The 27163-nt window shown below is 35.4% G+C and overlaps 1 protein-coding gene across 1 annotated transcript in view; it reads left to right on the top strand.

Annotated features, from left to right (window-relative positions):
* Positions 1 to 27163, top strand: part of ttn.2 (titin, tandem duplicate 2) — a 314983-nt gene that overhangs the window by 183767 nt on the left and 104053 nt on the right. Inside the window, exons 153-180 of the mRNA XM_078404016.1 lie at positions 408 to 476; positions 839 to 922; positions 2289 to 2372; positions 4299 to 4370; positions 4719 to 5210; positions 5979 to 6059; positions 6586 to 6660; positions 7036 to 9318; positions 9976 to 10026; positions 10930 to 11325; positions 11589 to 11858; positions 12241 to 12516; positions 13966 to 14102; positions 14203 to 14329; positions 14459 to 14725; positions 17176 to 17442; positions 17652 to 17915; positions 18018 to 18157; positions 18406 to 18532; positions 18690 to 18956; positions 19045 to 19311; positions 19423 to 19689; positions 19811 to 19950; positions 20087 to 20213; positions 20712 to 20854; positions 23288 to 23411; positions 23506 to 23772; positions 26311 to 26408. Coding sequence (XP_078260142.1) covers positions 408 to 476; positions 839 to 922; positions 2289 to 2372; positions 4299 to 4370; positions 4719 to 5210; positions 5979 to 6059; positions 6586 to 6660; positions 7036 to 9318; positions 9976 to 10026; positions 10930 to 11325; positions 11589 to 11858; positions 12241 to 12516; positions 13966 to 14102; positions 14203 to 14329; positions 14459 to 14725; positions 17176 to 17442; positions 17652 to 17915; positions 18018 to 18157; positions 18406 to 18532; positions 18690 to 18956; positions 19045 to 19311; positions 19423 to 19689; positions 19811 to 19950; positions 20087 to 20213; positions 20712 to 20854; positions 23288 to 23411; positions 23506 to 23772; positions 26311 to 26408 — 7262 coding nt within the window. The remainder of the gene's footprint in view (positions 1 to 407; positions 477 to 838; positions 923 to 2288; positions 2373 to 4298; positions 4371 to 4718; positions 5211 to 5978; positions 6060 to 6585; positions 6661 to 7035; positions 9319 to 9975; positions 10027 to 10929; positions 11326 to 11588; positions 11859 to 12240; positions 12517 to 13965; positions 14103 to 14202; positions 14330 to 14458; positions 14726 to 17175; positions 17443 to 17651; positions 17916 to 18017; positions 18158 to 18405; positions 18533 to 18689; positions 18957 to 19044; positions 19312 to 19422; positions 19690 to 19810; positions 19951 to 20086; positions 20214 to 20711; positions 20855 to 23287; positions 23412 to 23505; positions 23773 to 26310; positions 26409 to 27163) is intronic.

Raw genomic sequence — 27163 nt, 5'->3', positions numbered from 1 at the left:
AGTAGGTATTTTGCTGTTTTTTTAATTATTAATTATGTTCTATGTCTTTGACAATTTTGAACTATGTGTTATTATTGTTATAAATTCAATTGAACAATTATCATTGAACAATTTATTGATTAAAAATTAATTAACCTGAAAGGTTAACTCTTTTCTAAGTTCACAAATCTTACCTCTCCTGCTAATACTGTTTTTGGACTGGTTAAGCTTGTTGTTTGCAAGGTAACCATGTACCATATTCTCCATAACCCCAGTTAGCAATTTTTCATCCAGTTTGTTTTTTGGAGAAGAGTAAATATTAGGCGCTGAATAGTACTGCCTCATTGTTTGTGCTATTTTAGCTTGTTTTATTGGTACATATGGTTATAATAGATCCATATAATCTTAAAATGTATTATTTCTTGAAGTGCCCGAAGTTCCTAAGAAGCCAACTCCTGAACCATTGAAACTGAAGAAAGAGGTTACTCCAGAAAAAGGTAGATATCTTTTTGTCGGTTTAAATGCTAAAAATATTATGTAACAAATAAGTACCTTGCTACTTTCTAATTATTAATTCTATTCTCTGTCCTTGTCTCTTTTGATATATTTATAAATTAATATTGTTATAAACCCTCATGCACAATCAAGGGAATTGCAAATAATGGAAAAATTATGAGATGTTCACAATTTACAATGAAACTCAGTTTCTTATTTGAATAGGTGTAAAAGTCAATCTTGGAGGTGTATTGTGCATGCTTTGTGGTGTCCGTGCTTTGTGGTGTACAGTGTGAATTTCTATTTTGTTAAATCTTGCTTTTTTTATCATTTAAATTAAAATATATAATATGTGTTTTGAAAGTTGCTGAGATTCCGAAGAAACCAGTCGCTGAAGAAGTTAAGCCTGTATCTGTTCTACAAGTTGAGAAACCTGAACCAGAAGAAGGTAAATCAACACACCAAGAAAGTGGGGCAAAACTAAACTACCACAGGCACACAAAACAGAGCACTGTTGAGCACCAATTATACAGATGGCTGATTTCACTCCTCGTTTTGTCTTCTTTTCAAAGATAATTTTTACTCATATTTCACACGAGCATTTCTCAGAGCAATTGCTTGACTCTTACTTTTGCTTTGTTTTTGTGCTTTTATGTGTTTAATTAACAATATTCTTTAATATGTTACTATCAGTTTTAATTACTTACATCAATATTAATTGTCGTTAAATGTCTTCGAATATCAGTGGTATCTAAAAATTGTAATAATGTTTGAGAACTTTGACACAAAGCAAAGCTCCACCATAACTTTGCCTTCTGCCAAACCTTGTCAAGGAGGTTGTGGAAGCTAGGCTGCAGGTCTAAACTGATTGAGACCTATTCATCATTTGGATCTCCTTGTCCAACTCTCAGGTGCAGAGGGTCTGTGAGATCAGCCCTCCACATCCAGAGCAGGTGAGTGCAGGTAGACAAGGATCCTACACAGATATTATGTGACATGGATGAATATCCATGCTCTAGACTAGAGCATTTTAGACTAGACTATTCTAGACTAGAATTTTTAATTTCTTGCACTAATAATCAGCTTCCAGATCTAATGATCTTAATTTCAAAATTAAAATCACAAGAATTATTTTGTAAATTCTGGATAGATTAACAATTTACCAGTAATAAATGAGAGTTCTGCCCTGAGGTACAATGGTTACCAAGAATTGGATGAAAACTGTTCCAACCTTGTTTGACGTTGGATCTGAGGGGTATATTTTTTCCATTCATTCTGTGCATTTTCAATGTGAAACACGGTTGCAGGAGTGAAGAGAAAATGTCTACCTTCAATCCTTCAGATTTGTGTGTTGGATTTTCTAAATATTATTAAGTTATAAGACAAGCCTGTTTTGTGAAAATTATTTTCAAATTTTAAAAACATTTCCAAATATAAATAATTATAATGTGTAGGAAAGAACTACAGATGCTAGTTTAAACCAAAAATAGACACAAAAAGCTGGAGTAACTCAGCGGGTCAGACAGCACCTCTGGAGAAAAGGAAGAGGTGACATTTCAGGTCAAGAAGGGTCTCGATCTGAAACATCACCTCTTCCTTTTCTCCAGAGGTGCTGTCTGACACGCTGAAATTATTTGTAAATAATTATAATGTTCTCTCAAATCTAAATGTCAGCTATTCCAGGTTGTACTAATCAATTTATTTTTCTATTTGTTTGTTTGTTTATTCTGTTGTCTATATTTGTTTGTTTGGTTTTTTGCCTATATTTGTTTATCTTACTGAATACTCAATTTGAAAATTTATGATATTTGAAGAGCCTGAAATTGTCAAGAAGGCTGAACCTGCGCTTATCACTGTTTCAAGAACAGCCCAACTCATTCCAGAAAAGGCTAAAGAAGGTACAGAACCAGCTAATATAAATGCTCTTTTTCTACTCTGGACTTCACCAGTGCTTGGCTGGCTTGTAGAAATTATTCTTTTGTTTACATGTCAGTAATGTTGTGTAAATGTGCACTTTCGTTGTCTTAAAATGTTTATTACATGTTTACCTTTATCACAAACTATATAATAGCTGCTTTGAGATTTTTTTCAGAATGTATTTATTGATTATATGAATCTCATCTCAAAAAACCCGATGAATACATTCAAATTTGAAGGCCTAAGAAACAAATTGAATTAATCAACCAAATGAATTAATCATTTGGGAAAATGATTAGAACTAAAAAATATACAAAAATAAGATATTGATTGGCAGAACAGACTTAAGGATCTATATGTCCTTTTCCATGCCTGTAGAATTTCTTGGCATTTTTAGAAATGTAGTGATATTTATAGGTTTATAGGCAAAAAATCATACTGTACTGCATTCTTAAAACATTATATATTATTGAATTGTGCTAAACCATTGTATTTTAAATATATATTCCAAAATATACTTTCCCGATGCTTACTAATTGTTCATTTAATCATCAGCTTTATCAACGTTTTATTAATGCTAAATAAGATTTTCTTTTAAAAAAAGAAAATGCAGTCTTTTTAAATGATTTAAAAACAGTTGGAGAAGCAGTTATATATATGTTGTGCTAATTGTGTTCTCTGTCATTTTGGTATAACATATTTTCTGATTATGGGAAATATAGAATGAGAATGAAATAAAGGTAGAAATTCATCCATGTGTGCGCTGTATTTCACTTTGGAAATTCACTTCCATTATCTTCAATCGAACCAAATTTCAAAAGCATTAAATGAATAATATCTTTTAAATTCTTCTTTGTGCACAACCAGTGGATGCTGAATTTCTGCTGGTGTTTAATGTGATTGACTGCAGAAAAATAGTAGAGTCTGTCTTGAAAAATTGGAAAGGCCTGCCTTGATGCACAAGTGCTGCTTTGAGCCTCAGAATTAAATTGCATATTTCACTTTTTTTTCAGTGAAGTGGTAGGGTGGGGGGGGGGGAGGGGGGGAGTGATGGTGTGGTGACAGAGGAATCTTCTCTTAATAATCTACCTCAGAACTTCACTTCTTTGGATTACTATTCTTTTAGTCCTACCAGCGCAATGCTGGGCTGTTTGACTTAATCTGTATACTTATAGTCATGTATTTTATGTCTACCCTGTCGGTCTTATTATTGTGTTATTATGTTTCGAAATATCATGACGCATTGTAAAAATGGAATAAATGTAAATGTATAAGTTTGAGAACTAACATACATTTTTTATAGTAGCTTTAAAATAGGAAATGCCCCGAGCCACTTTTCAAATGATTAAGAAAAATAGCCACTGAGTCATAAGAAACACATTGTTTAATTTCAATAGAATTAAATTAAAAAGCAGATGACTATAGGTAAAGTTATAAAGAAACCGATAGACTGCACATTGGAATCCAGTGCATGGTTCCGCTTTAAAACAGGGTATCAAAGTTTCAAAAACTAAAATTAAATCATTGTATTCCATATTTCTGAAGGGTTTGATAAGGTAGATGTAGGGAAAATATTTATATTTATATTAGTAAGAGAATCAAACACTATATGATATAAATATGAGATAGTCACAAATGTTGTTGTTAACATTGTTGGTAAGTTAGTGGTGTAGTGGATTGATGCAGATGGGATTAGGAGAAGAAAAGGTTTAAATATGGATTGGCATCATAATAGAGCTATGAGCCAAATGACCTCTTTCAGTTTTGTGAATTCTATATAATTTTGCTCTTTCATTTTGGGAGATACATATATCATTGTTACTATTATGATTTGCTGATAAAAATAATCTTGAATGTAGCTTAGATTAGTTTGAATAATGTCTAACTGTGTCTTTAAATGTTTGAAGTTGCCAGAAAACCTATGCCTGAAAAAGTTGCTCCAATCACCTTTGCAGAACACAAGATTATTTCAGTAAAAGGTACTGAAGTAACAGTTCCTTCATCTAAATGATCTTGCCACATGTGATACTGATAATAACCTCAATGTTCCATGGATTTCATTCAATAACTAGTGTATTCCATTTCCATTTTTTAACCCTTTTCATCATGATCTTTCCTGTTTCTTGTATTTTTATTGTTTTGGTGTTAGTCTTATCTATGTGACGGTTTTGTCTATTTTTAATTTTTATGTCTTGATATTTGTGTCCATTTTTATAAAAAATAATACCTCATTTTATGTGGTAAGGTTTGTTGGTTTTATATTCTTTCCACCCAATTTTTAAACTTTGAACTAAAATTATGAAACTTTTTCCTCAAACTCTCTGAAGCTTTCAAGAAAGGGGTACATGAAGAACCTATAGAAGTTGACAAAATTATTTATAGTGAAGAAATTATTGAGTCCAACAAAAGAATTCCATACAGAGGAACTAATCAGGTTGATGACATCATTTTACCCAAGGACGGTGTTGAGACTGATGAAGATATTTTAAGTGAAGAAATTATCAAAGTTGGTGAAACCGTTTACTATGAGGAAAGTGCGGAGCCTGATGAATTGATTTTACTTGAAGAAACTATTCAGGTGGACAAGATCATGTTCCCTGAAGAAATAATTGAAATTGATGAGAAGATTTTACATGAAGCTGATGAGATAATTTTAACTGATGAAGTTGAGTCCACAGTGAAGATTTTACATGATGAAGTTGTTGAAGTTGCCAAGAAAATATTACCCAGTAGAATTATTGATGCTGATAAGAAGATTCCGCATGAAAAACTTACTGAAGTTGCACCTCCAGTAAAGATGCAAATTATTACACAGAAAGGTATCGAATTACTTTATTAGAAGACTGTTTAAAGGCAGCTGCTGCATTTCACGATCAATGGAAGTGAATAGGAAATGTTGAATGTTGATTTTTAGGGACGTTCCTTGCAAGGCACGCAGTTTGTTGCAATAATTTTATGTCCATTATCAGCCAAATTTCAAATGTTTTCTAGTTGCCCTGGATCTCTTCTTTCTTGTCTTGATTTACATCTTATTATTGATATTTAATATGGAGTATAGTTTACAACTTTAAGCATTTTAGGAATGCTTCCCAAAACTAATGTCGGTTAATGGCATCAAAGTACAGGTTCTCCAATTATTACTGGATATAAGGTTTCTTACCAGCCATCAGAGTAAAATGTAGTCATTGGCTTGTAAAGGCCAAAATTAGAGATTAACCAGATAAAAATGTGTAGCAAGTAAGATTCGATAGTAATTCTCTTATTTCTTGCCCAAACAAGCTTATAATGGTTGATATAGATTTTTGGCAGATTTTTCATCAGCCATATTTTTATAGTTATATATTTGCCATTATTTTAGCTATTATCTTTGCCTGTGTGTGAATATTAAAAATATATAAATAATTAACACTCAAATGTTCCTTTTAAAATTTTCCTAACAAGATTAAGAAATGGACATTCAACTGACCTTTATTAACAATGTTTCCAAATTATTTTTATAACTGAGTATTAGACTTGTCCAGTTACTTGGAGTTAATATTGTTCGTGATTTAGATCATATACATAAAAACTAAACACTTGTTTTGAAGTGACTACAGTTGCCGAGAAGATTGAACCTAAAGCTGATTTAGTCACTGCTCCAGTGAAACAAGATTTGGAACCAGAGGAAGGTATACAAATGAGTGTCACTCATCATCTTGTATCACTGGTGCAAAATCCATCCAACATTCTACATTTCATCATATTTCCTCATTTGCTGTTGTTCATGCTTCTTTCAATTCATCATTTCATTGCTCGATTAATGTTGCTTGTTCCTCTTATTTTTTCATTAACTTAACTTCCCTCATTTTCATTTTACCACCTGGAGATATTTTTGGAATCTAATTAGTTATGAAATGTAATCATAAATGAAAATATTAAATGATAATTTTGAAATTCAATCTATGTGATCACTTCTTTGAAAATTTTGGCAAGTAGTTATCGGAGATATTTAATAAGGTGTATAACTTTAATGTGATTTAAATAGAAGGAAAATGAAACACAACATAATTCTTTCAGAATTATAATGAGTAATCCAATGGGATGCATACAATTTTTTTAATGCTATTATTAATAGTATGGTCACATTTCCACATAATATCGTATTTTAAGATTTGACTTTCAGGTTAATAAAATTATTGTTTATTATTTTCAAAGTGACAGAAACTGAAGAAGTGCCTATTACTACACTTCCCATCAGTGCACCAGGACCAGTCAGGAAACCTCTTAAAGGTACAATTTCTCAAACCTTATCGTATTTAAACTTTAAAATATTCTACTATATTATGTTGTTGTACAATCTTTGTTCAATTTTGTGTGAAACTAAAATTATATAGATTTCCTCTGGATCCTAAATGTTGTGTACTAGTTGTATCAAATTGTCTCTTCAGTCCATTTAAGTAGTTACAATTTATGTAACTTGTCTTGTGATTCTTTCTGTTAATGTGTTCATTTTGAAATTCTGTTGAGTATGGAGAGATTTCATGGTCTGTTTTTATTTGGTGAACCAGTGTGGTTTGGAGACTGTTTTGATGTTAGACTATTCTTTTAGGGGATTGCAAAAGTCTTTGTTGATTTGTCACTAAATTGAATATGAAACCTTTATAGCCGCAGAACAATCCAAGTCATCTTTGAAACTAAAACCTGCAGTCCAAATTCCAAAAGAAATAGAAGATATAGAAATTTCAGTTTTGAAGAAACGTAGTAAGGTTCCTGAGAAAGAGAAAGATGAAGAAGCAAGATCTCATAAAGAAGATGACAAAGACATAGGGTTAAAACTCAGGAGATCTACTGAAAGCCCTAAAGAAATTGAAGCTGATGAATGTTATACCTTGCCAAAAAAAACAGGTATCATTTTACAAGAGATAGAAATAAAAAGAGAAGTAGTTATACAGGCGGTTGATGAGATTCATAAAATAGACAAAGATAAAGGGAAAATCTCTATTATAAAGGATGAAACTTTGAACATATTACCAAAAATAATGAGTAAGGTAGCACTCAAGGAAGTGGATAAAGAACCAGTTGCACAATCTAAGAAAATCGATTATATCCCCAGACAAGAGGAAGAAGCAGATAAGGTACAATTCAAAAAGTTTGAGATAACTCCTACAAAAGAAGCATTAAAAGAAAAACATGGTGTGTCAATGCAACTTAATGAAAGATGCATTGATGAAAAAGATATAGACAAACAAATAATTCTGGAAAATGGTGATGTTCCTAAAGCTGGAAAAAATGAAGAGAAATCCATGTTTGTAACTAGATCGGAAGCAGCTTCTGTAAAGATAGTAGATAGGGGGAAAAAATTAATAAGGCAGGCTGAAGTTCCTGATACAGAGAAGGAGAGGACCCCACCATTGACAAAGCCTAGTAAATTCTTTGTAGTAAAGGAAGAAGAAGAAAAGCATGAGACATTGAAAATAAGTAGTACACTTCCTCAGCCTATTGGGGAGAAAACAAAAACACCTAATCTCACAAAAATTGGTATTCCCAAAATAAGAAGTGAACCATCTCCTAAAAAAGAAATAGTGAAACATATAGATGTTTTTCCAATTGGGGGAGTATCCAGGGAGATCGTTTTAGAAACACCTGCATCAGAACAAGTACCTGAATTCACTGCAGAGGTAATTCCTAAAACATTTCCCTGTGAAGAAAAAGATGATGAAATTCCTTTAAGAATTAGTGAAGGGAAATTTCCTATTACAAAAGAGGAACAAGAAATGGTCCACCTGAAAGATATTTGCTTAAGAGGAAAGTCATTAGGTGAAAAAGAACCACAAAAGATTGACAAATTGACAAAAAAGCTTACAGCAGATTCTAAAGATGAAAAATCAGTTGCAGATACTAAAATTGACAAAAAGAAAAAAACAGTTTTACAGGAGGAACCACAGGATCGCGTAGAGCTGAAGAAAGTCCCAGCAAAAAATATTGGAGAAGAAAAGCTACAGAAAAAACCGGTGAAGAAAGTATTGACCCCAAGAGATATACATGATATTCCACACCTTAAAACTGGAAAGGAAAATGTCCCAGTGTCAGAAGCAGGGAAAGATCATATTGAAATAAAGATCTCTTCAAAAGGTGTTGTTGTGGAAGAAAAGCCACAGAAAATACCAGTGAAGAAAGTACTGACTCCCAGAGATACATCTGATAGTGTACATTATAAAACTGGAAAGGAAAAAATTCCAGTTTTGAAAGAACAAGAAGCTCATATAGAATTTAAAAAGGTTCCCTCAAGGGAAGCTGCAGCAGAAGAAAAACCGCATCAAATACCAATCAAGAAAGTACTGACTCCCAGGGATTTGTCAGATACAGTACATTATAAATCTGGAAAGGGAAAAACTCCAGTGTCAGAAGCAGAGAAAGATCATATTGAAATTAAGAAGGTATATTCGAAAGGTATTGCTGTGGAAGAAAAGCAACATAAAATACCAATGAAGAAAGTACTGACTCCCAGAGATTTGTCTGATACAGTACATCATAAAACTGTAAAGAGAAAAACTCCAGTTTTGGAAGATCAAAAAGATCATCTAGAATTAAAGAAGGTTCCCTCAAGGGAAGCTGCAGCTGAAGAAAAGCCGCAGCAAATTCCTGTAAAGAAAATATTCACTCCCAGAGATGCTGCACATCTTAAAGCTGACAAAGAGAGTCCTACAGATAAAGAGCAGGAGATAATACAGATGAAAACACTTCCGTCTGAAAGAATATCATCATCAGAAGACTATGAAATAGAATCAGAAGAAATGTCAATAGAAGAATTACAGGGCAAAGAAGACTGGGAATGGGAATTAACTGAAGAGGAGGAAGGTGGCTCATCAGCTGATTGGGAGTGTGAAGATGATGAAGAATTGTATGAAGGTGCAGTTGAGACTCCTTCAAAGCCTTATGGACGACGAGGTGAGAGGACTGCTGCACACCTAGCAAACTGATTTTTCACATCTTGTGCTTTGAAAAATGGATAAATGTTCCTTTATGTTGTGTGTGTTCATCTTTGTTAAACATATTTGTTTCTCCTGGCAATGCGAGTTGTGTTTATGTGCATGATGTATTGTGGCTGTCAAATGTTAAGTGTAAATTCATGTCTGTGGCTTATGTTTTGTCCACATAGTCTGATGGCTCCCAAGGATAAATTGTCTTAAATTGCTTTAATGTTGCTATTAACAGGATTATGAATTAATTAAAATCATTTCATTATATTTCGTAAGGCAAAGACTTCGATAAACCATTCAAATCATATGGTTTTATATTTCTCTCATTCTAACCTAATACATCTTTTTCATGTTAATTCTCCTCTGGTCGCATGACTACACCTTCGTTTAGTAAATTATAGCAATGAAAGTATCATTTTTTTAAAAAAATTGTGTGACATTTATACTTTCATACATAATATATGTTATATATATTGTGTATGATATATAAATATATTCTGTATTTAAATGCAATACACTTTTTTAGCCTCATCATTTTACCCCCTAATTATGAGAGAAACTTTACAATTATTGACTTGTGAGACAGTAATGATGCACTGATAATTATGTTACTATCTCACTACAGATGCTAAGGCACCAGTTGAAGAAGCCAGCAAGGGAAGAGGCTTATTACGAGGTGAGATGGGCTGTTGCACTTAGTCACAATAAAAATCCATGCCTGATTGTAAACATTCATATTTGTTTCTCAAGCACCACAAAACATCAAGTGCGCATTCTGTATATGCAATACTGATTCAATGTACTATATCGATAAATTCTAATGCTTTTCTAGGCACCCTATTTACATTTAATTTACATCAGAATAAACAAAATTAATTACTCTACCATATTAATGTTATTTTAGAATTTAATGTCAAATCATTTGTGTGACCTTCCACTTACAAAGTGGCTGAGCAAACTGAATAACAACTTGTTTAATTTTGCATGTACTGCCCTCCTGTAACATGCCTGTAGCTCCATAAAGTAACATGTGGAACTCAACTAACCCAACTTACTTGAGCATAAGTAATGTATTGCTGCACAGCTGCTGCAATTAAGGTTGATGGGGGAAGACCTTCCCTAAAAGTAAGCAAAAAAATAATCCATGCTGACAATTAGATTGATAGCACAATATTATATTTGGTACTTTAATGCATGTGTCTTCCTCTTAATATGTGGAAAATGCAGTGTTGTGGACTATACAGAATTGTTACTATTCAAGATTAATCAATAATATCTGAAGTCTATGATTGCAAATCTATTCAAGCTGAAATTATAATGGATGCGTGTGATTCAAATCTTGCCATCTGAAATCATTATCGCATGATGGAATGCATAGACTTTGAATGGTGAGCAAATTTCCGGAGCTTGGTCCCATGTTAGCTAGTTAATTTCATTGCTCGGCATAGATTGTCATCAAATTTATCAACTGAAAGTGACACATGGCATCCAAATGTTAGGTTCAAATAAAACCCTCTTCATAAGCATGCAAAAAACCCCAATAAAATCCATTATATTTATATCCAACTCTGAATTTTAGCGAGAAAGACACCATCACCTGGAGACGGAGACAAGAAGCCACTTAAACCTGGTGGAGGGAGGCCACCTTCAGAGGAACCGCCATTTGCAGGGTTCCAACTTAAAGCAGTCCAGCTGAAATTTGTCAAAGAGTTACAAGATGTTGTGCTGGAAGAAGCAGAGTCAATAGGCTCTTCTGCTATATTCGAATGCCTGATTTCACCATCAACAGCATTAACAACATGGATGAAGGATGGGAGCACTATAAGAGAAGGTCCAAAACACAAATTCACCTCTGATGGCAAGGATAGAAAGTTGAATATCATTGATGTTCAGCTTTCAGATATGGGTGAATATACCTGTGTAGGCCATCTTGGCAAGCAAGAAAAGACATCCACAGCAAAGCTAACTGTCAAAGGTATTTTTCATTCCTGTCTCAGGTGTATTGCATGACACAAGCCAAAAACAAGTGTTCATTATGTTATAATAGCTGCAATTTAAGAATCCTGCTGGAATTGTTATTAAGCTAATCTAGTCCATTACATACTTTTCCTTTTAGTTTCATTATTAGTACCAGTCTATGCAGTCAAAATCACTAAGCTTGAAAGATTAGTCATTATAAAAGGCATTTGAAGACATTGCACATTTTTTGATTATTTTCTATTTTCCTAACAATTTTAGAAGTACCAGTGGCCTTCTTTAAAACATTGGAAGAAGAAACCACTATCTTCAAAGGACAGCCCCTATATCTGACCTGTGAGCTGACTAAAGACAAACCTGTGGTTTGGAAGAAGGATGGTGTACCGATTGATGAAACAGAGACCAAATATTCAATTAGTGTCATCGGGTTGCAGCGCTCCATTACTATCTCGAGTTCTGACTTTGAAGATGCTGGAGTGTATTCAGTTGAGACTGCAAACATAAGTTGTGAAGTAAAAGTTAATGTGCAAGGTTAGTAGAGTTGGATGAAACAAATGCAGAACTGCTGGAAAACTCAGCCAGATGGATGATTATAAGACTATAAAACACAGGAGTTGAATTAGGCCATTCATACCATTGAGTCTACTCCACCATTCAATCATAGCTGATCTATTTTTCCCTGTCAATCCCATTCTCGTGCCTTCCTGTAACCTTTGACACCCTTACTAATCAAAAATCTATCAATCTCTGCTTTAAAAACACCCAATAACTTGGCCTCCACAGCCGTCTGTGGCAATGAATCCCACAGATTCACCACCCTCTGGCTAAAACTTCTCTCCTTTCACAAAACTAAGCAATAAGAAACAAGCAATTTGAGAACTAATTTCAATTTGTTTTTTAAAAAAAATTCCAGAGATTGTCAGGAAATGGTTTGTAAAACCTGTTCGGGATCAACGAGTCAAGCAAAAGGAAACTGCTGTCTTTGAATGTGTAATTGCTAAAGACACACCAAATATCAAATGGTTCAAAGGTGATCAGGAGATTCCAATGGAACCCAATGAAAGAATTGAAATTAAGAAAGTGGGTAAAATTCTTACTCTCACTGTGAAGAATGCAACTCCTGATGATATTGGTGAATACACAGTGGAAGTGGAAGGACAGGCTTCTTCAGCTAATCTGACAGTTGATGGTAAGTCTGTTACTTGCAGAAATATGAGATGTACTTGCTCTGCCATTACTGGTTATATTCATGTTAATAATAATTGGAGGTTCCAAAATTTTTATTCATTTTGCCATAGTTTTTAATCAATATTGTTAATTCCACTTGTTTTTACATGTCAATTCATTTGGTAATGGTTGGTATGGTTAGCATTAATTGGGCATCCCTAACTACTTTTGAAAAGGTGGTAATGAGCTACCACCTTGAACCAGTGGATTCTCACCTGTCGAAACAAGGAACAGGAGCTATGCCTATGTTTCAGTTGATGGAGTGACGTGCCCGGGGTTCCAAATTCAATTGTGAGAACACCTAGAATCAATCATTTCTAACTATATTCCAACTTTGGTGTTTCATTTCTCACATTGTTGTTGAATTAAAAATTTAGTTGGCAGCACAGTTTTGAACAATAAACATTAACAATAATGACTATTGTTTCTATGGGTTTTAACTTCATTCTCTAATTCCATTAATATTCCTTCATAATCCTTCGGTCCCTGTTCAGATAGGACACAGTAGTGTCATTCTCAGTAGCCACTTATGTCATTAAAACAAGGTCAAGCACTTATATAATGTGCATAACTCTGTTGATAGCATGTTACTTGTTGAGCCATTGAAATGTATAGGTGCAAGTATTGAGCCCTGTAATAGTCCATTGTTGAACATCTGGGATGAGCTGACTTTGTCACTCAGGTAAATACACAGTGGCCTTTCACTCATCGTCTCTATAGTAGAAGTCGTGTTTGGAGACAGGCGATGATCCTAACGAGTTTCAGCATCAGGCCTCTATCCAGACTCTATCCTCAGCTGATGACTAGGTCCAAAGGTCTTGTGCTGCTTAAGCTGTTTGAAGTGAAACAAGTCCTCCAGATCTGCTGTGAGTCATTGGAGACATACAGTGTAACAAATGTCACTGCTTCTGTAGCTGCGCCCCAGATAGAATTCAGCAGCAGAACCCAGCCTTATTGTGATGCCCCTGCATCAGATCTGACCTGCAGTATGGGGATGAAGAAAATTTTCTTTCATTATTTTGCTTTAAACGATGAAAATTAATCAAATGTAAAATTGTTGAATTAATTTTTGTGTTTTGGTGGATGTCAAAGTTTCACTCCAGTGATATCGCGAATGAGGCCTCTGCACAGCATTGTCTGAAGCTTTGTTATGTTAAGACCGTGTCTCCTGACTGCAACATCTTTTACCATTTGCTTCAAACATTAACTCAGCTGTGGTTACCACAGATATTCAGACTTCACCTGCTCTGTATATTTAATCTCCTGCATTTAGTTATCTGTCCTGATATCCCCCTAATACAGCTTGGTGATGATTTTGTAAGTCGGGAACTCATGAAAATCTTTTACATTTTTTGGTCTGATATTAGCTTTCTACTTTAATGAAGAAAATATATATTTTATGCACTTATAGAACGAGAGATAGACATACTTGCAGAACTACAAAGTGTGGAGGTTTATGAGAAAGAAACAGCGACCTTTGAAACAGAGATTTCTCAGGATGTTCCAGTTGAGTGGAAGCTGAAGGGAGAGATTCTGCGTCCATCACCTGTAAGTTTTTTTCCAAATCCTCAAACATTATTGCGAAAAATGTTCATTTGAGGGCATAGTCCACTTATCAAAACAATAAATTGTGATCTTTATTTTACAGACTTGTGAAATAAAATCAGATGGTAATAAACGCTTTTTGATCCTTCATGAAGTCAAACTGGATCAAGCTGGTGAAGTTGTCTTCAAGGCCCGCAATGCCACATCCATTGCTTATTTGAGAGTAAAAGGTAACCAATGACGATCTCTGTTGAACTCAAAGTTTTCTTTGTGATGACAAAGAGTGAAGGATTTTCACAAAAATTGAACTGACCAGTTTGTTTTCCTTAATTTAACTTTAACTGATAATATGTTCACAGAAATAGAAGTTGACTTTATGACACCATTGAAAGACGTGACTGTTCCAGAGAAACGTCAGGCAAGGTTCGAGTGCATACTTAACAAGGAGATTCCCAAAATTCTGTGGATGAAAGGCAGTGACATACTTAAGAGTGGTGAAAAGTATGATTTAGTCTCAGATGGAAAGAAGCAGATTCTTGTTATCAATAAATCAACATTTGATGATGAAGGAGATTATACTGCTGAAATTGAAGGCAAGAAAACAACTGCAAAACTGACTGTGACAGGTACGTTTTGTTTTCTAACATAGTTAAACTGTAACTCGATTGAATGTGCCTGAAACACATAATTGAAATATTTCTACATTTGCTTATGTTAAAACTGAATAACAAAATGTTTACAAAATCTATTCCAATAAATATGAGGTCATTAATTATTTTATTTTATGCAGCCATCTTGATTGGTATTTTGTGAAAAAAACTGGGAAGAGCAAATGGGCAGATTTCATCATGTTGAATGTGTTATTTGTATTAATTGACTAATTAAGCATTTGGTACTGCTAAGTTATAAAACCAGGAAATCATTCATAAAACACACAATTGTTTGGCGTTTTGGCAGCTTTCACTGACTCAGGATTTCTTAAGGTGCATTGACAATAGACAATAGGTGCAGGAGTAGGCCATTCGGCCCTTCGAGCTAGCACCGCCATTCACTATGATCATGGCTGATCATCCACAAAGTACCCCATTCCTGCCTTCTCATATCCCTTCACTATCTTTAAGAGCTCTATCTAACTCTCTCTTGAAAGCATCCAGAGAATCGGCGTCCACTGCCTTCTGAGGCAGAGAATTCCACAGATTCACAACTCTCTGGGCGAAAATGTTTTTCCTCTTCTCCGTTCTAAATGGCCTACCCCTTATTCTTAAACAGTGGCCCCTGGCTCTGGACTCCCCCAACATCGGGAACATGTCTCTTGCCACTCGCGTGTCCAATCCCTTAACGATCTTATATGTTTCAATAAGATTCCCTTTTATCCTTCTAAATTCCAGTGTATAGAAGCCCAGTTGCTCCATTCTTTCAACATTTGACAGTCTCAATTAACCTCGTGAACCTATGGTGCACTCCCTCAATAGCAAAAATTTCCTTCCTCAAATTTGTAGATCAAAACTGCACACAATACTCCAGGTGTTGTCTCACCAGGCTCCTGTACAACTGCAGAAGGACCTCTGCTCCTATACTCAACTCCTCTTGTTATGAAGGCCAACGTGCCATTAGCTTTCTTCACTGCCTGCTGTCGCTGCATGCTTCCTTTCAGTGATTGAAATACTTTTTTAAAGTAGTCATAGAAGTAACATAGAAAAAGCACAATATTCCCATAAACTGTTATAAATTTATGACCCTTAATGGTAATCGAGGAGAAAAATGTTGGCCATGAGACGAGGGAAAAACTCCCTTACTCTCTTTCAACTCTATTTGAGGAGGCATATAGACCTCAGTTTAAGAATATTCCTTGAAAAGCTGTAATCCCTCAATATTACACTGAAGTACCTGTTTTAGTTTTGTGGTGCTCAGAGGTAGAGCAATGAACCTAAACTGACAAGTAAAACTAGCAAAATAGACACAAATTGCTGGAGTAAATCAGCGGGACAGGCAGCATCTCTGGAGAGAAGGAATGGGTGACATTTCGGTCGAGACCCTTCTTCTGACCCGCTGAAGTATTTTCAACGTATTTTCAACTTTTTCAGTTTTATATTTCAGATTTCTAGCATTTTGTGTCTATCTTCGGTGTAAACCAGCATCTGCAGTTCCATCCTACACAAACTAGCAAAATATGCGGAAACATCAAGCAGCATTTATGGAAAGAGAAACCAAATTAATGTTTAAGATGAAAAAATGTTTAAAATAACTGGCAACGTTTTTTTAGAGGAGATGTGGAGGAATTTCTTTAGCAGAGAGGGTGGTGAATCTGTGCAACTTATTTCCACTTATGGCTGTGGAGGCCAAGTCATTTTGTATTTTTAAAACAGCGATTAGTAGATTCTTGATTAGTAGGGGTGTCAAAAGTTACGGAGAGAAGGCAGGAGAATGTGATTGAGAGGGAAAGATAGATCAGCCATGATTAAATGGTAGAGTAGACTCGAAGGGCTCAATGGACTAATTAGGCTCCTATGTCTTATGGTCTTATGGAAAGTAAAGAAAACAAGTTTGTTTTCAGTTGTAGTGTCCTGCCATATGGATGGATAGGTCGCAGTTATTATAGAGGTAGGTTGTAGGTTAAGGAGGAACATTGTCTCATCTTCCATGCAGGAATGTTGGAGCCTTCTGGACTCAACATTGAATCCTAAACTTCATATAACAACTGATTTATTTCCTCAAACTCTGCTCTCCCATCACAATCCTAGCGGCATACTATCAGAGATATTCCCTTTGTCTTATTTATCATGCCCCCATCCTTCCTGCAAAACAAAACTAGCTTGTTTTCTCCTTTGCCTGGTTCTGACACAGTCTATGACCTAAGTATTAGCTCTGTTGTTTTTCCACGCATGCTGCCTTACCTGGTGGGTATTTTCAACGTTCTCTGTTTTATATTTCAGATTTTCAGCATCTGCAGTTTTTTGCCCCATTGGCAAATAATAGCAGTTCATGTACCTTTCAAGATGTAGATTTGAATTGAATAATTGATTATTTGATCTTAAACTACTGCAATATAACTGCTCATTCTGACTTTATACTTCAGGTATGCGATTGAACTTCATTACACCACTAAAAGATCAGACAGTCAAAGAAGGCAACTCGGCTCACTTTGAAATTGAGCTCTCACATGAAAATCTCCCAGTGACTTGGTACAAGAATGAAATCAAGATTCATCCAAGCAGGACTATTTTGGTTATCAGTGATGGGAAGAAGCACACGTTAGAAATTAAAGAAGTAACTCTTGATGATACATGTCACATACGGGCAGAGGTTGCCCAGCTCTCCACGAAATGTAATCTGAATGTCCTAGGTGAGGATTGAGACAAGCGATTGTTTTGAATTCTGCTGTTAATTAATATGTGTTAGGTCTTGTGTTCAGGTCTTACCATAGTGGTGAGGATAAAATATTTTTTTAATAAATATGTTGTTGATGATCAATGGGAAGTCTTAACATTGTACATTCTATTAAAGAAACAATCTTTCTTCAGGCAAAATAGTAACTTTTTCTTTCATCCACAGAGGCTGACCCATATTTCACTGTGAAACTACAAGATTATACTGCTGTAGAGAGAGATGACATCAGCCTTGAATGTGAACTCAGCAAAGAAGTGCCAGTTAAATGGCTAAAGGATGGCAATGAAATCAAAGCATCAAAAACAGTTTCAATGAAAGTTATTGGGAAACGGTGTATTTTGACAATCAAAAGGGTTGACAATAACGACAAGGGTGAATATGAATGTGACTGTGGAACTGACAAGACAAAAGCATCTGTCAACATTGAAGGTATATACGTTATGAATGAGTATGTATAGATTTCTCATTATTATCAGGTTCTTTCTAAATGTGCAACTTAAATAACAATTTTTAACACTAATGTGATTACAGCTCGTATCATCAAGGTGGTACGCCCATTGCATGGTCTAGAAATCTTCGAAGGTGAAACAGCCCGTTTTGAAGTGGAGATTTCAGAAACTGATGTGCATCTCCAGTGGAAGCTGAAAGGCGAAGCTTTGCTCGTGTCACCTGTACGTTGTTTTCTTAATTTGGTTTGAACTTAATTGTTCCTTTCTCCTTTGGAATAATTCTACGGGAATACTTTTTCATCAGAATTGTGCTACTTAATAAACTATTTTAATAACAAAATCTCAATTTTAGTAAATACTAAATGAAATGTGAAATACTATATATATATATATATATTTGAGGGGGGAAAGATCGCACAATTTTTAATATAAAATAATGACATCCAAACATGTCTTTATCTTATTTACAGCAATGCGAGATTGTTGAGGATGGCAAAAAACACATTCTGACTCTTTACAATTGCAAACTAAGTGATTCTGGAGAAATATCTTTCCAGGCTGCAAATGCTAAATCTGCAGCAAATTTGAAAGTCAAAGGTAATTTGTAATTCACTTGAAAGAGCTGTGAATATTTAGCTTTTGGTGTGTTTTAACAATTGTAGTTGAAGATTGTATATTCTTAACAATGGCATGACTTATTTCAGCATTTAACATAAATGGTCTAATTTTTTTAATTTCTTGCATTTCCCTCCAGAAATTCCACTTACCTTCATCATACCTCTTAATGATGTGAAAGTATATGAGAAAGATGAAGCAAAGTTTGAATGTGAAGTGTCCAGAGAGGCTAAAACTTTCTGTTGGTTAAAAGGAAGTGAGGAAATTAAACCTAATGATAAATTTGAAATGTCAGTAGAAGGGATGAAACATATGTTAGTAGTTAAAGAAGCTGCATTTGACGATGAGGCAAAATACATATTCGAAGCTGAGGATAAGAGGACAAGTGCCAAACTAATTATCCAAGGCAAGTCAAAGGATCAAAACTGTAATGTCTCCAGTTAGCTATTTTCTTATTAATGTAGAATTAAGTTCAAATAATTAATTTTTCACAGGCATACGACTTGAATTCAGCAAACCTCTCGAAGACCAGACTGTAAAAGAACGCGAAACTGCAGAATTTGTAGCTGAGCTTTCGCATGAGAGCATTCAGGTTGCATGGTACAAAAATGACATCCGTCTACATCCAAGTCGATCAGTGACAATGAAAGACGAGCATAAGATCCATTCCATCACATTCAAGGATGTGACCATTGATGATACTTCTCTCATCAAAATTGAAGCAATGGACAAAAGTTCAGAGGCTAAACTTACAGTCCTTGGTAAATGATATATATTTAAACACATAAGTTATTTGGTAATTAGATTTTGAACTGAAATGCTGCATTTAATCTTCACTGCTTCTAACTTGATTCACTTTTTGATTTTAATAGAGGGTGATCCATACTTTATCAGTAAACTACAAAATTACACAGCTGTAGAAAAAGATGAAGTTGTCTTCCAGTGTGAACTCAGTAAATCTGCTGCTCCAGTTAAATGGTTTAAGGATGAAAAAGAACTGATTCTTTCAAAGAATATTCAGATTAAAACAGATGGTAGGAAACGAATATTGATCATCAAACGAGCTATGAAGAATGATCAGGGGCAATATTCTTGTGACTGTGGCTCTGATAACACATCAGCCAATCTAAACATTGAAGGTAAAAATAGCTGCATACCTATTATTATTCGGTCTCTTGGAGTTGTTTACGGATAGCAAATAATGAAGAAAATAAATAAATGTATTTTAAACAAATAGCATTTCATTTTATTGTGTTTCAGAGCGTGATATTAAGATATTGCGTCCACTGTACAGTGTTGAAGTCACAGAAACAGAAATTGCACGTTTTGAGACTGAAATTTCTGAAGATGATGTACATGGCAATTGGAAGCTGAAGGGGGAGAAATTACGTCTTACGGCTGTAAGTTTTAACATTAGCAATTGGTGAAGTTTTGCAGAGACACAAGGGATGACGATGCTGGAATTTGTTTTACATTGAAGTTTTACCTTTTTGTATTCCTTCCTTCACGCTTTAACTTTGTTTAATTCCAATTCAGGACTGTGAAATTAAAAAGGAAAGCACAAAACATTTTCTTATACTCTACAATGTGCTCATGGATCAAGCGGGTGAAGTAGAATTCCAGGCTGCTAATGCCAAAACCAGTGCTCATTTGAGAGTCAAAGGTAGATATGTGACGAACGTTAATTTATCATTACTGTTACTCGTCAAGAAAAACTGCACTTGATAATTAAGATTTCCCAACATTTTGTTTAGCTTTGACTAATGAATATTCATAGTGACCTGAACTTAATTAACAGCTGCAAGCCTCTCACCTAAAACCAACTGATATTTTTGTGGTTAAAGTTGCAGGTTTGCATTTGGATGTCACATATATGCTAGGTCTGCATTTTTGAAAATTGCACACAGAAGCTTGTCACAGTTATTTAACCATTTATTTCTGGTGTTATTTTAGGCACTATGCCTTAAAGTAACAATGATAATAATGTGCTTCAGACTTGCTGCTGGTTGTGTTGTTTTGCAGGTTGTGGAATGTGCACTACAGGGTTTAAATTCAGTTTGTTCATGTAGATAATTAAAGGGTTGTAGTCTGCTGAAAACTTAATATTAAAGGGACAGTTCCCCTGAAGCTAGGAAATATAAAATGTCTTTTTCATTTAAAGCTCGAGAGATCAGCTCACTTCGGCCCCTCAAGGATGTGACTGTAATTGCTGGACATTCGGCTTCTTTCGATTGTGAACTATCCTATGAAGGAATTGAAGTCCAATGGTTCTTGAAGAACAAGTTACTTGAGCCCAGTGACAGAGTATGTTGATATATATTTTATATTGTTACTTTTGTGCTTGCATAATCCATTATAATATAATAAACCAAGTTCCTCTCTGCTTATTTTTAATCACTTAAATGCTTATGTGCGACAATTAAAATGTAATGTTGACTTTTTGACTAATTGGAAAGTGTTTGATTAAAAATGAAAAAAAATTACAATCCATAAATTTTTGGAAAATGGAAGCAGTAAAAATTCATTCATCCTCTCATGCTTCCCCTAATCCAATAAAATTATATATTCAGCGACTAAACCTTTTGAGATTGTGAACACTACTTATAACCATCTGAGCCAAGGGAATCATCATATCTCCATCTACCAGTCAGGCCCAAACAGACTTCTATACATTTCAATAATTTTCTCTTATTCTTGTCTTGCACATAAAACCTTGATGTCTATACCTCTAAAGATCATTTTATGTGAAAGGTAATAACTGAAAACCTCAACGAAAAGCACTTGTCTCTTGTTGTCAACAGCTTATACAGTAATATACTTAAATTATTTTACAAAAATATATTTTCTTAATATGAAGATGCTTTCAAAGTCTGAAGATAAAGGCACTGACATTTTTCTGACAAGGTCCTTCCATCAAATAGAATTAAACATATTTTACCCATTAATTCCATAGTTTTTGTTTAAATTAATTCACATCCACAGAAAACAAAAGAAGGAAATATATTATACAATACTAAAATGAAATTACTTCATGATATTTTTGTTTATCTTAATGATGGTGTTTATGGGTTGCAGAAACATTAGCAAACCCATCATTTTGAGATTAAGTGCCCTAAAAGTACTTATATAATTTGTTATCTTTATATAAATGATTTAATAGATGGAACTTCTATCTACCAATTCTGTTCAGATTTAGGTACCCTGTAAAACTATATTTGTACTGATCTGAAATTTGACAGCAGTGAAATATAAATGTAGCATGGAAACAAAGGAGCATTTGACAGCACTGGGCCAATATTCGATGGAGTTTAGAAGAATGAGGGGGGACCTCATTGAAACGTCCAGAATAGCAAAAGGCTTGGATGTGGAGAGGATGTTTCCACTAGTGGGAGAGTATTGGACTAGAGGTCATAGCCTCAGAAGGAATTCCTCCGGAGGAATTTCTTTAGACAGAGGGTGGCGAATCTGTTGAATTCTTTGCCACAGGCAAAGTCAGTGGATATATTTAGACAATAGACAATAGGTGCAGGAGTAGGCCATTCAGCCCTTCGAGCCAGCACCGCCATTCAATGCGATCATGGCTGATCACTCTCAATCAGTACCCCGTTCCTACCTTCTCCCCATACCCCCTCACTCCGCTATCCTTAAGAGCTCTATCCAGCTCTCTCTTGAAAGCATCCAACGAACTGGCCTCCACTGCCTTCTGAGGCAGAGAATTCCACACCTTCACCACTCTCTGACTGAAAAAGTTCTTCCTCATCTCCGTTCTAAATGGCCTACCCCTTATTCTTAAACTGTGGCCCCTTGTTCTGGACTCCCCCAACATTGGGAACATGTTTCCTGCCTCTAATGTGTCCAATCCCCTAATTATCTTATATGTTTCAATAAGGCAGAGATAGATAGATTCTTGATTAGTAAGGGTGTCAGAGGTTACGGGGAGAAGGCAGGAGAATGGGGATAGGAGAGAGAGATAGATCAGCCATGATTGAATGGCAGAGTACACTTGATGGGCTGAATGGCCTAATTCCACTCCTAGCACTTATGATCTTATGAGGAGCAAGAGATTAGTTTTTGAAACACCTGAAGTGCTGGGTATAGATAGTTTGACAACAAATACCATTCATGTACATACACCACTAGGGCAAAGACATTACTGTTTGTTGTTCTAATCATAATAATCTTAATGAAACCTCAGAATAACATTTAAGCAAGCATCATTAAAATCGGTACTGTCCTTTATTACTGTAGTGTAGTGACACTTTATAAAAATGAAAACCGTATACATGATTGGCTGCTATAAAAACTAGATCCTTTGTTATCTTTTAGAATACTTAAGACAATGGACTATTAATTCTGGAGTATTAAAATCAGATTGAAAAATAGAATAACAAAAAAATTATAATTAACTTATTCATCTTTTAATTATATACATTTGTTATCCAGAAAAATATTAGCATATAATAAAGAGAAGGCTAAAGATAGTTCAAACATTTATGAAACTAAAATGTATGAAACTTTAATGCAATTTTTAATATTTTGTTGCAATTAAATTTGTTAATGACTTCAATAAATAACTCAAAATTTTGAAAATTACAAAAGATTATTAGGATTAAAAACCAGTGGTCATTTGAACTAGATCATTTGTCTTGCCTATAGTTAATTGCCCAGTTATTTTTTATATGACAAATACTCGTCTTCTGTGTTTGCTAACAGTTTCAATCTTTTATTTTGAATTAGGTTGTTACTCGCGCTGAAGGCAGAAGGCACACTTTCACTCTAAGAGATGTCCAGATTGATGAAGCTGGTGAAGTTAAACTCACTGCTAAAGACTTTACAACATCTGCCAAGCTTATTGTTCAAGGTAAGTAATGCAACAATTCAATTAAATATCAAAATATTGTCTTTGCACAACAGTTAATTTGGCATTGCATTACTTTCATTGAAATATTTCACAGAACCACCAGCTGAATTTACAAAACCTTTGGAAGACCTAACAGTTGAAGAAGAAGCCTCAGCTACACTAGAGTGTGAGGTGTCCAGAGAGAATGCCGAAGTCATTTGGTTTAAGGATGGAAAGGAAATTCATAAAACCAAAAATCATGAGATCATTGCTGATGGAAGAGTTCGAAGGCTTATTATTCATGATTGCAAACCTGAAGATTCCAAAACATATACTTGCGATGCAAAAGGCTTCAGGACTTCCTGTTTTCTCACTGTGGAACGTAAGTCTATAGTATACCATGTTCAGAGTAGAGAGTTTGGTTAGATGAGAATTTAATATAGAGGGAAATGAAGGTACTGTCACTTGCCTCCAGTAAATAGTGGTTCATGTGCTTTTTAAGGAGTAAATATGTTTTAAAATGTACCTGCCATTTTAGTGCTTAATCAAATTAGTGTGTAAAGAAAGAAAACTGACCTAAGATAAGTAGCACACAGGAAGCAATGGCTGAGTAGATCATGTCTGTGAACTGCAGAATGTGGGAATTTGTGGACAGCAATTTCATGTCATCTGGATGTCTCTGACTCAGTTCAGAAACATTGAGCTGTACTGTGAGTCGGAAACTCTCAAATATAAATGGAAGAGGAAGGAATAAGTAAGAGGCACTTTTTGGAGAGTTCTAAAAGATAAATTAGAGAACAGGATTGGGGATATTTTATTATAATTGTTATCGGTGTCCCAAATAAATGGGCATAGGGTAAGCAGATTAAGGCATTAAACCATGTGTTTGAAGGAGCATTGTGGGAAAGAGAGTTCTGTTTCACAAGCCACTTAGAATGCAAAGAAATGTATCACTGAGAGTGTGCTTAAATTGTGCTGGAATTATGGATATAGTATAAAGATAGATCATAAGTGGAGGGGAAGACTTGGGAAAGTAGTAATCATTTTAAAAGAAGCAAGCAGCCAGAGAGTTCTTGAATTATTAGAAATTATCCCTCAATTATCATAGTAAAAGCTAAGTGATGTGTTTGAGGGTAAGTGTTGAGGCTTTGACTCAAAAGGTTTCAGCGAAAAGGATGAACAGAGGGTGACAGTAAGATAAGGACTTGTTTATGTGACTTCCTTCTTTCATCAAAGTGCAGTAAGGATGGCAGTTAGAGCATTGGTATGCTGCTCTTGCAGGATGTGGAAAGTCAGGGAATCTTCCAGTGTCCATTAGGACTCCATCTGTGAGGTCCATCCAGCTGCAGCTTCGGACTGACCAAGTGAAGAATCCGGAGTTGAGGTTCGATGACCTCAGGATTGTCCGTGAAAATGAAAGCATCATAGAGAGGAGTTACAGTGAGGTGATCACACCTAAGATGCAGGCAGAAAATAAATGGATGACCACCAGGAAGGATAAAAGGAATAGGAGGAGTGCAGGAATCTCCTGTGCCCATTCCCCTTGAAAGCACATATACCTTTTTGGATACAAAATCTAGATCAGTTGGGAAGGTGGGCCAAGGAATGGCAAATGGAATTTAACTCTGACATTTGTGAGATATTGCAATTTAGTATGTCAAACTAGGGCAGGTCTGACCCAGTAAACGGCAGAACCCTGGAAAGTGTTGCAAAACAGAGATTTCGGAGTACATGTGCATGGTTCCCTAAAAGTGGTGAGTCAGGTGGGAGTGTGAAGAAGGCATTTGGCATGCTTGCCTTCATTGGGAAAGTTATTGATTACAAATGTTGAAGCATCATGATGCAGATGCACAAGTCCTTGGTGGGACTGCACTTGGAGTATTGCATGCAGTTTTGGTCACCCAGCTCTAGGATGGAAGTTATTAAACTGGAAAGGGCGCAGAAGCGATTCATCAGGTTGTTGCCTGGGCTTGAGGTATAAGAGAAGGCTACATAGACTGGAACTTTTTTCTTTAGCGTGTAAGAGGATGAGTGGTGACCTTATTGAGGTCTACAAGATCATGGACCAAGGGACATGGATAAAGTGAACAGCTTTTTCCCCAGGGTAGAGGATTCTAAATCTATAGGGCATAGGCTTACAGTAAGAAAGAACTATTTAAGAGGGACCTCAGGATTTTTCCATCAGAAGGTAGTCCGTATTTGGATTGAGCTGCCAGAGGAAGCAACAGAAGCAGATGAATTACATTTGGACAGATATATGGGTAGGAAGAGTTCAGAGACTGTGGGCCAATTCCAGGTAAATGGGACTAGCCTGATGCACCAACTTGGTCCGCATTGACAAAAAGTGGCTGTTTCCATGCTGTACTCTATGACTCTGTGAAAACTGTTAAGCGATTGAACTGAGATGCATAAATAAATTATGCACATTTCAAATATTAGACCATAAAGATAGTTTGACTTTGTTCACCCAAATAAGCATAAAAATTATGCAGACCCAAATTCAATGTGGTAACATTACTTATACATGGTTGTAGGATATGAAAATAACTGCAGATGCTGGCACAAATCGAAGGTATTACAAAATGCTGGAGTAACTCAGCAGGTCAGGCGGCATCTAGGAGAGAAGGAATGGGTGACGTTTCGGGTCAAGACCCGAAACATCACCCATTCCCTCTCTCCTAGATGCCGCCTGACCTGCTGAGTTACTCCAGCATTTTGTGATACCTTCATGGTTGTAGGATGATCAGACCTGGGAATTATATTATACAAACGTAAAATAGGGTATAGGGCAATAGAGAAACTAGTAAGATCAAAATTTGCCTGATTATTGGTTGCTATTTTGCTATATTCTTCAGATCTTCATTAATGACAATATAAATTGTAATCTGACTGCCAATAAGAAAGACTGTTTCTTTCATAGCTCCTCACGTTGAATTTACAAAGCCACTCACTGATCTTGAGGTGAAAGAAAAGGAGGTTGCGAAATTTGTATGTGAAGTTTCCCGTGAAAGTGCAAAGGTTTGTCTTTATTTAAATCATCATATCTGTTTGTGTTTTTAAATGATGTTAACAAGTGAAGACAGTAACTTATATTTAAGCAAAAAAATAGATAGCATTGCATGGAAATTCATCTCTGGTCTGAAGCATATGAAATTCAGATCCATTGAGTTGGAACAAAATTATTGGCCCAAAATGCAATATATTGCTGCTGTCATATAACACACTTAGTACAATCAAATGGAGATAAATTTGATAAAATGCAGGGGGCAAATTCAATGCACATTGCATTTCTGGCTGCAGACGCCAGCCATGGGAATCAGCCGAGCCGGAGTTCCAGAGCCCCGGCCGCAGGGAATAAGTTGTGACCCACCAATCGGACACAGAAGTCCCAATGAGGATGAGATTGCCCACCTCAACATAGCTAAGCGCCACATTTTTGGAGAGACTTCCGGTGGGGATTTCAAGCGTATGATCATAATTCTGTCCAAATTTCAGGAGGTGTCCGACCACCAGTTGTCAGAAAATCGGTGGTGCTCCTGTATTACTTTTTTCCCTTTGGGTATATAAGGACTGATTTGACCTCCTATTTATAAACGCTTGGAATAAATCGATAAGACCATATAGCTTTGAATAGATATTGTCAATTTTTTTAAAGTTAACTTATTGATATATTGCACAAAGTAATGATGTAACTGGTATAAGATAGCGAGCTGGGATATAACCCTTTGATTTCTCTTAAGGCGAACAGTGTTAAGCTAAAGTTGTCATGGTTT

Source organism: Rhinoraja longicauda, chromosome 8 (genome assembly GCF_053455715.1).
Source record: "Rhinoraja longicauda isolate Sanriku21f chromosome 8, sRhiLon1.1, whole genome shotgun sequence".
NCBI classification, from domain to species: domain Eukaryota; kingdom Metazoa; phylum Chordata; class Chondrichthyes; order Rajiformes; family Arhynchobatidae; genus Rhinoraja; species Rhinoraja longicauda.
This window is presented reverse-complemented; position numbering and strand designations above follow the sequence as displayed.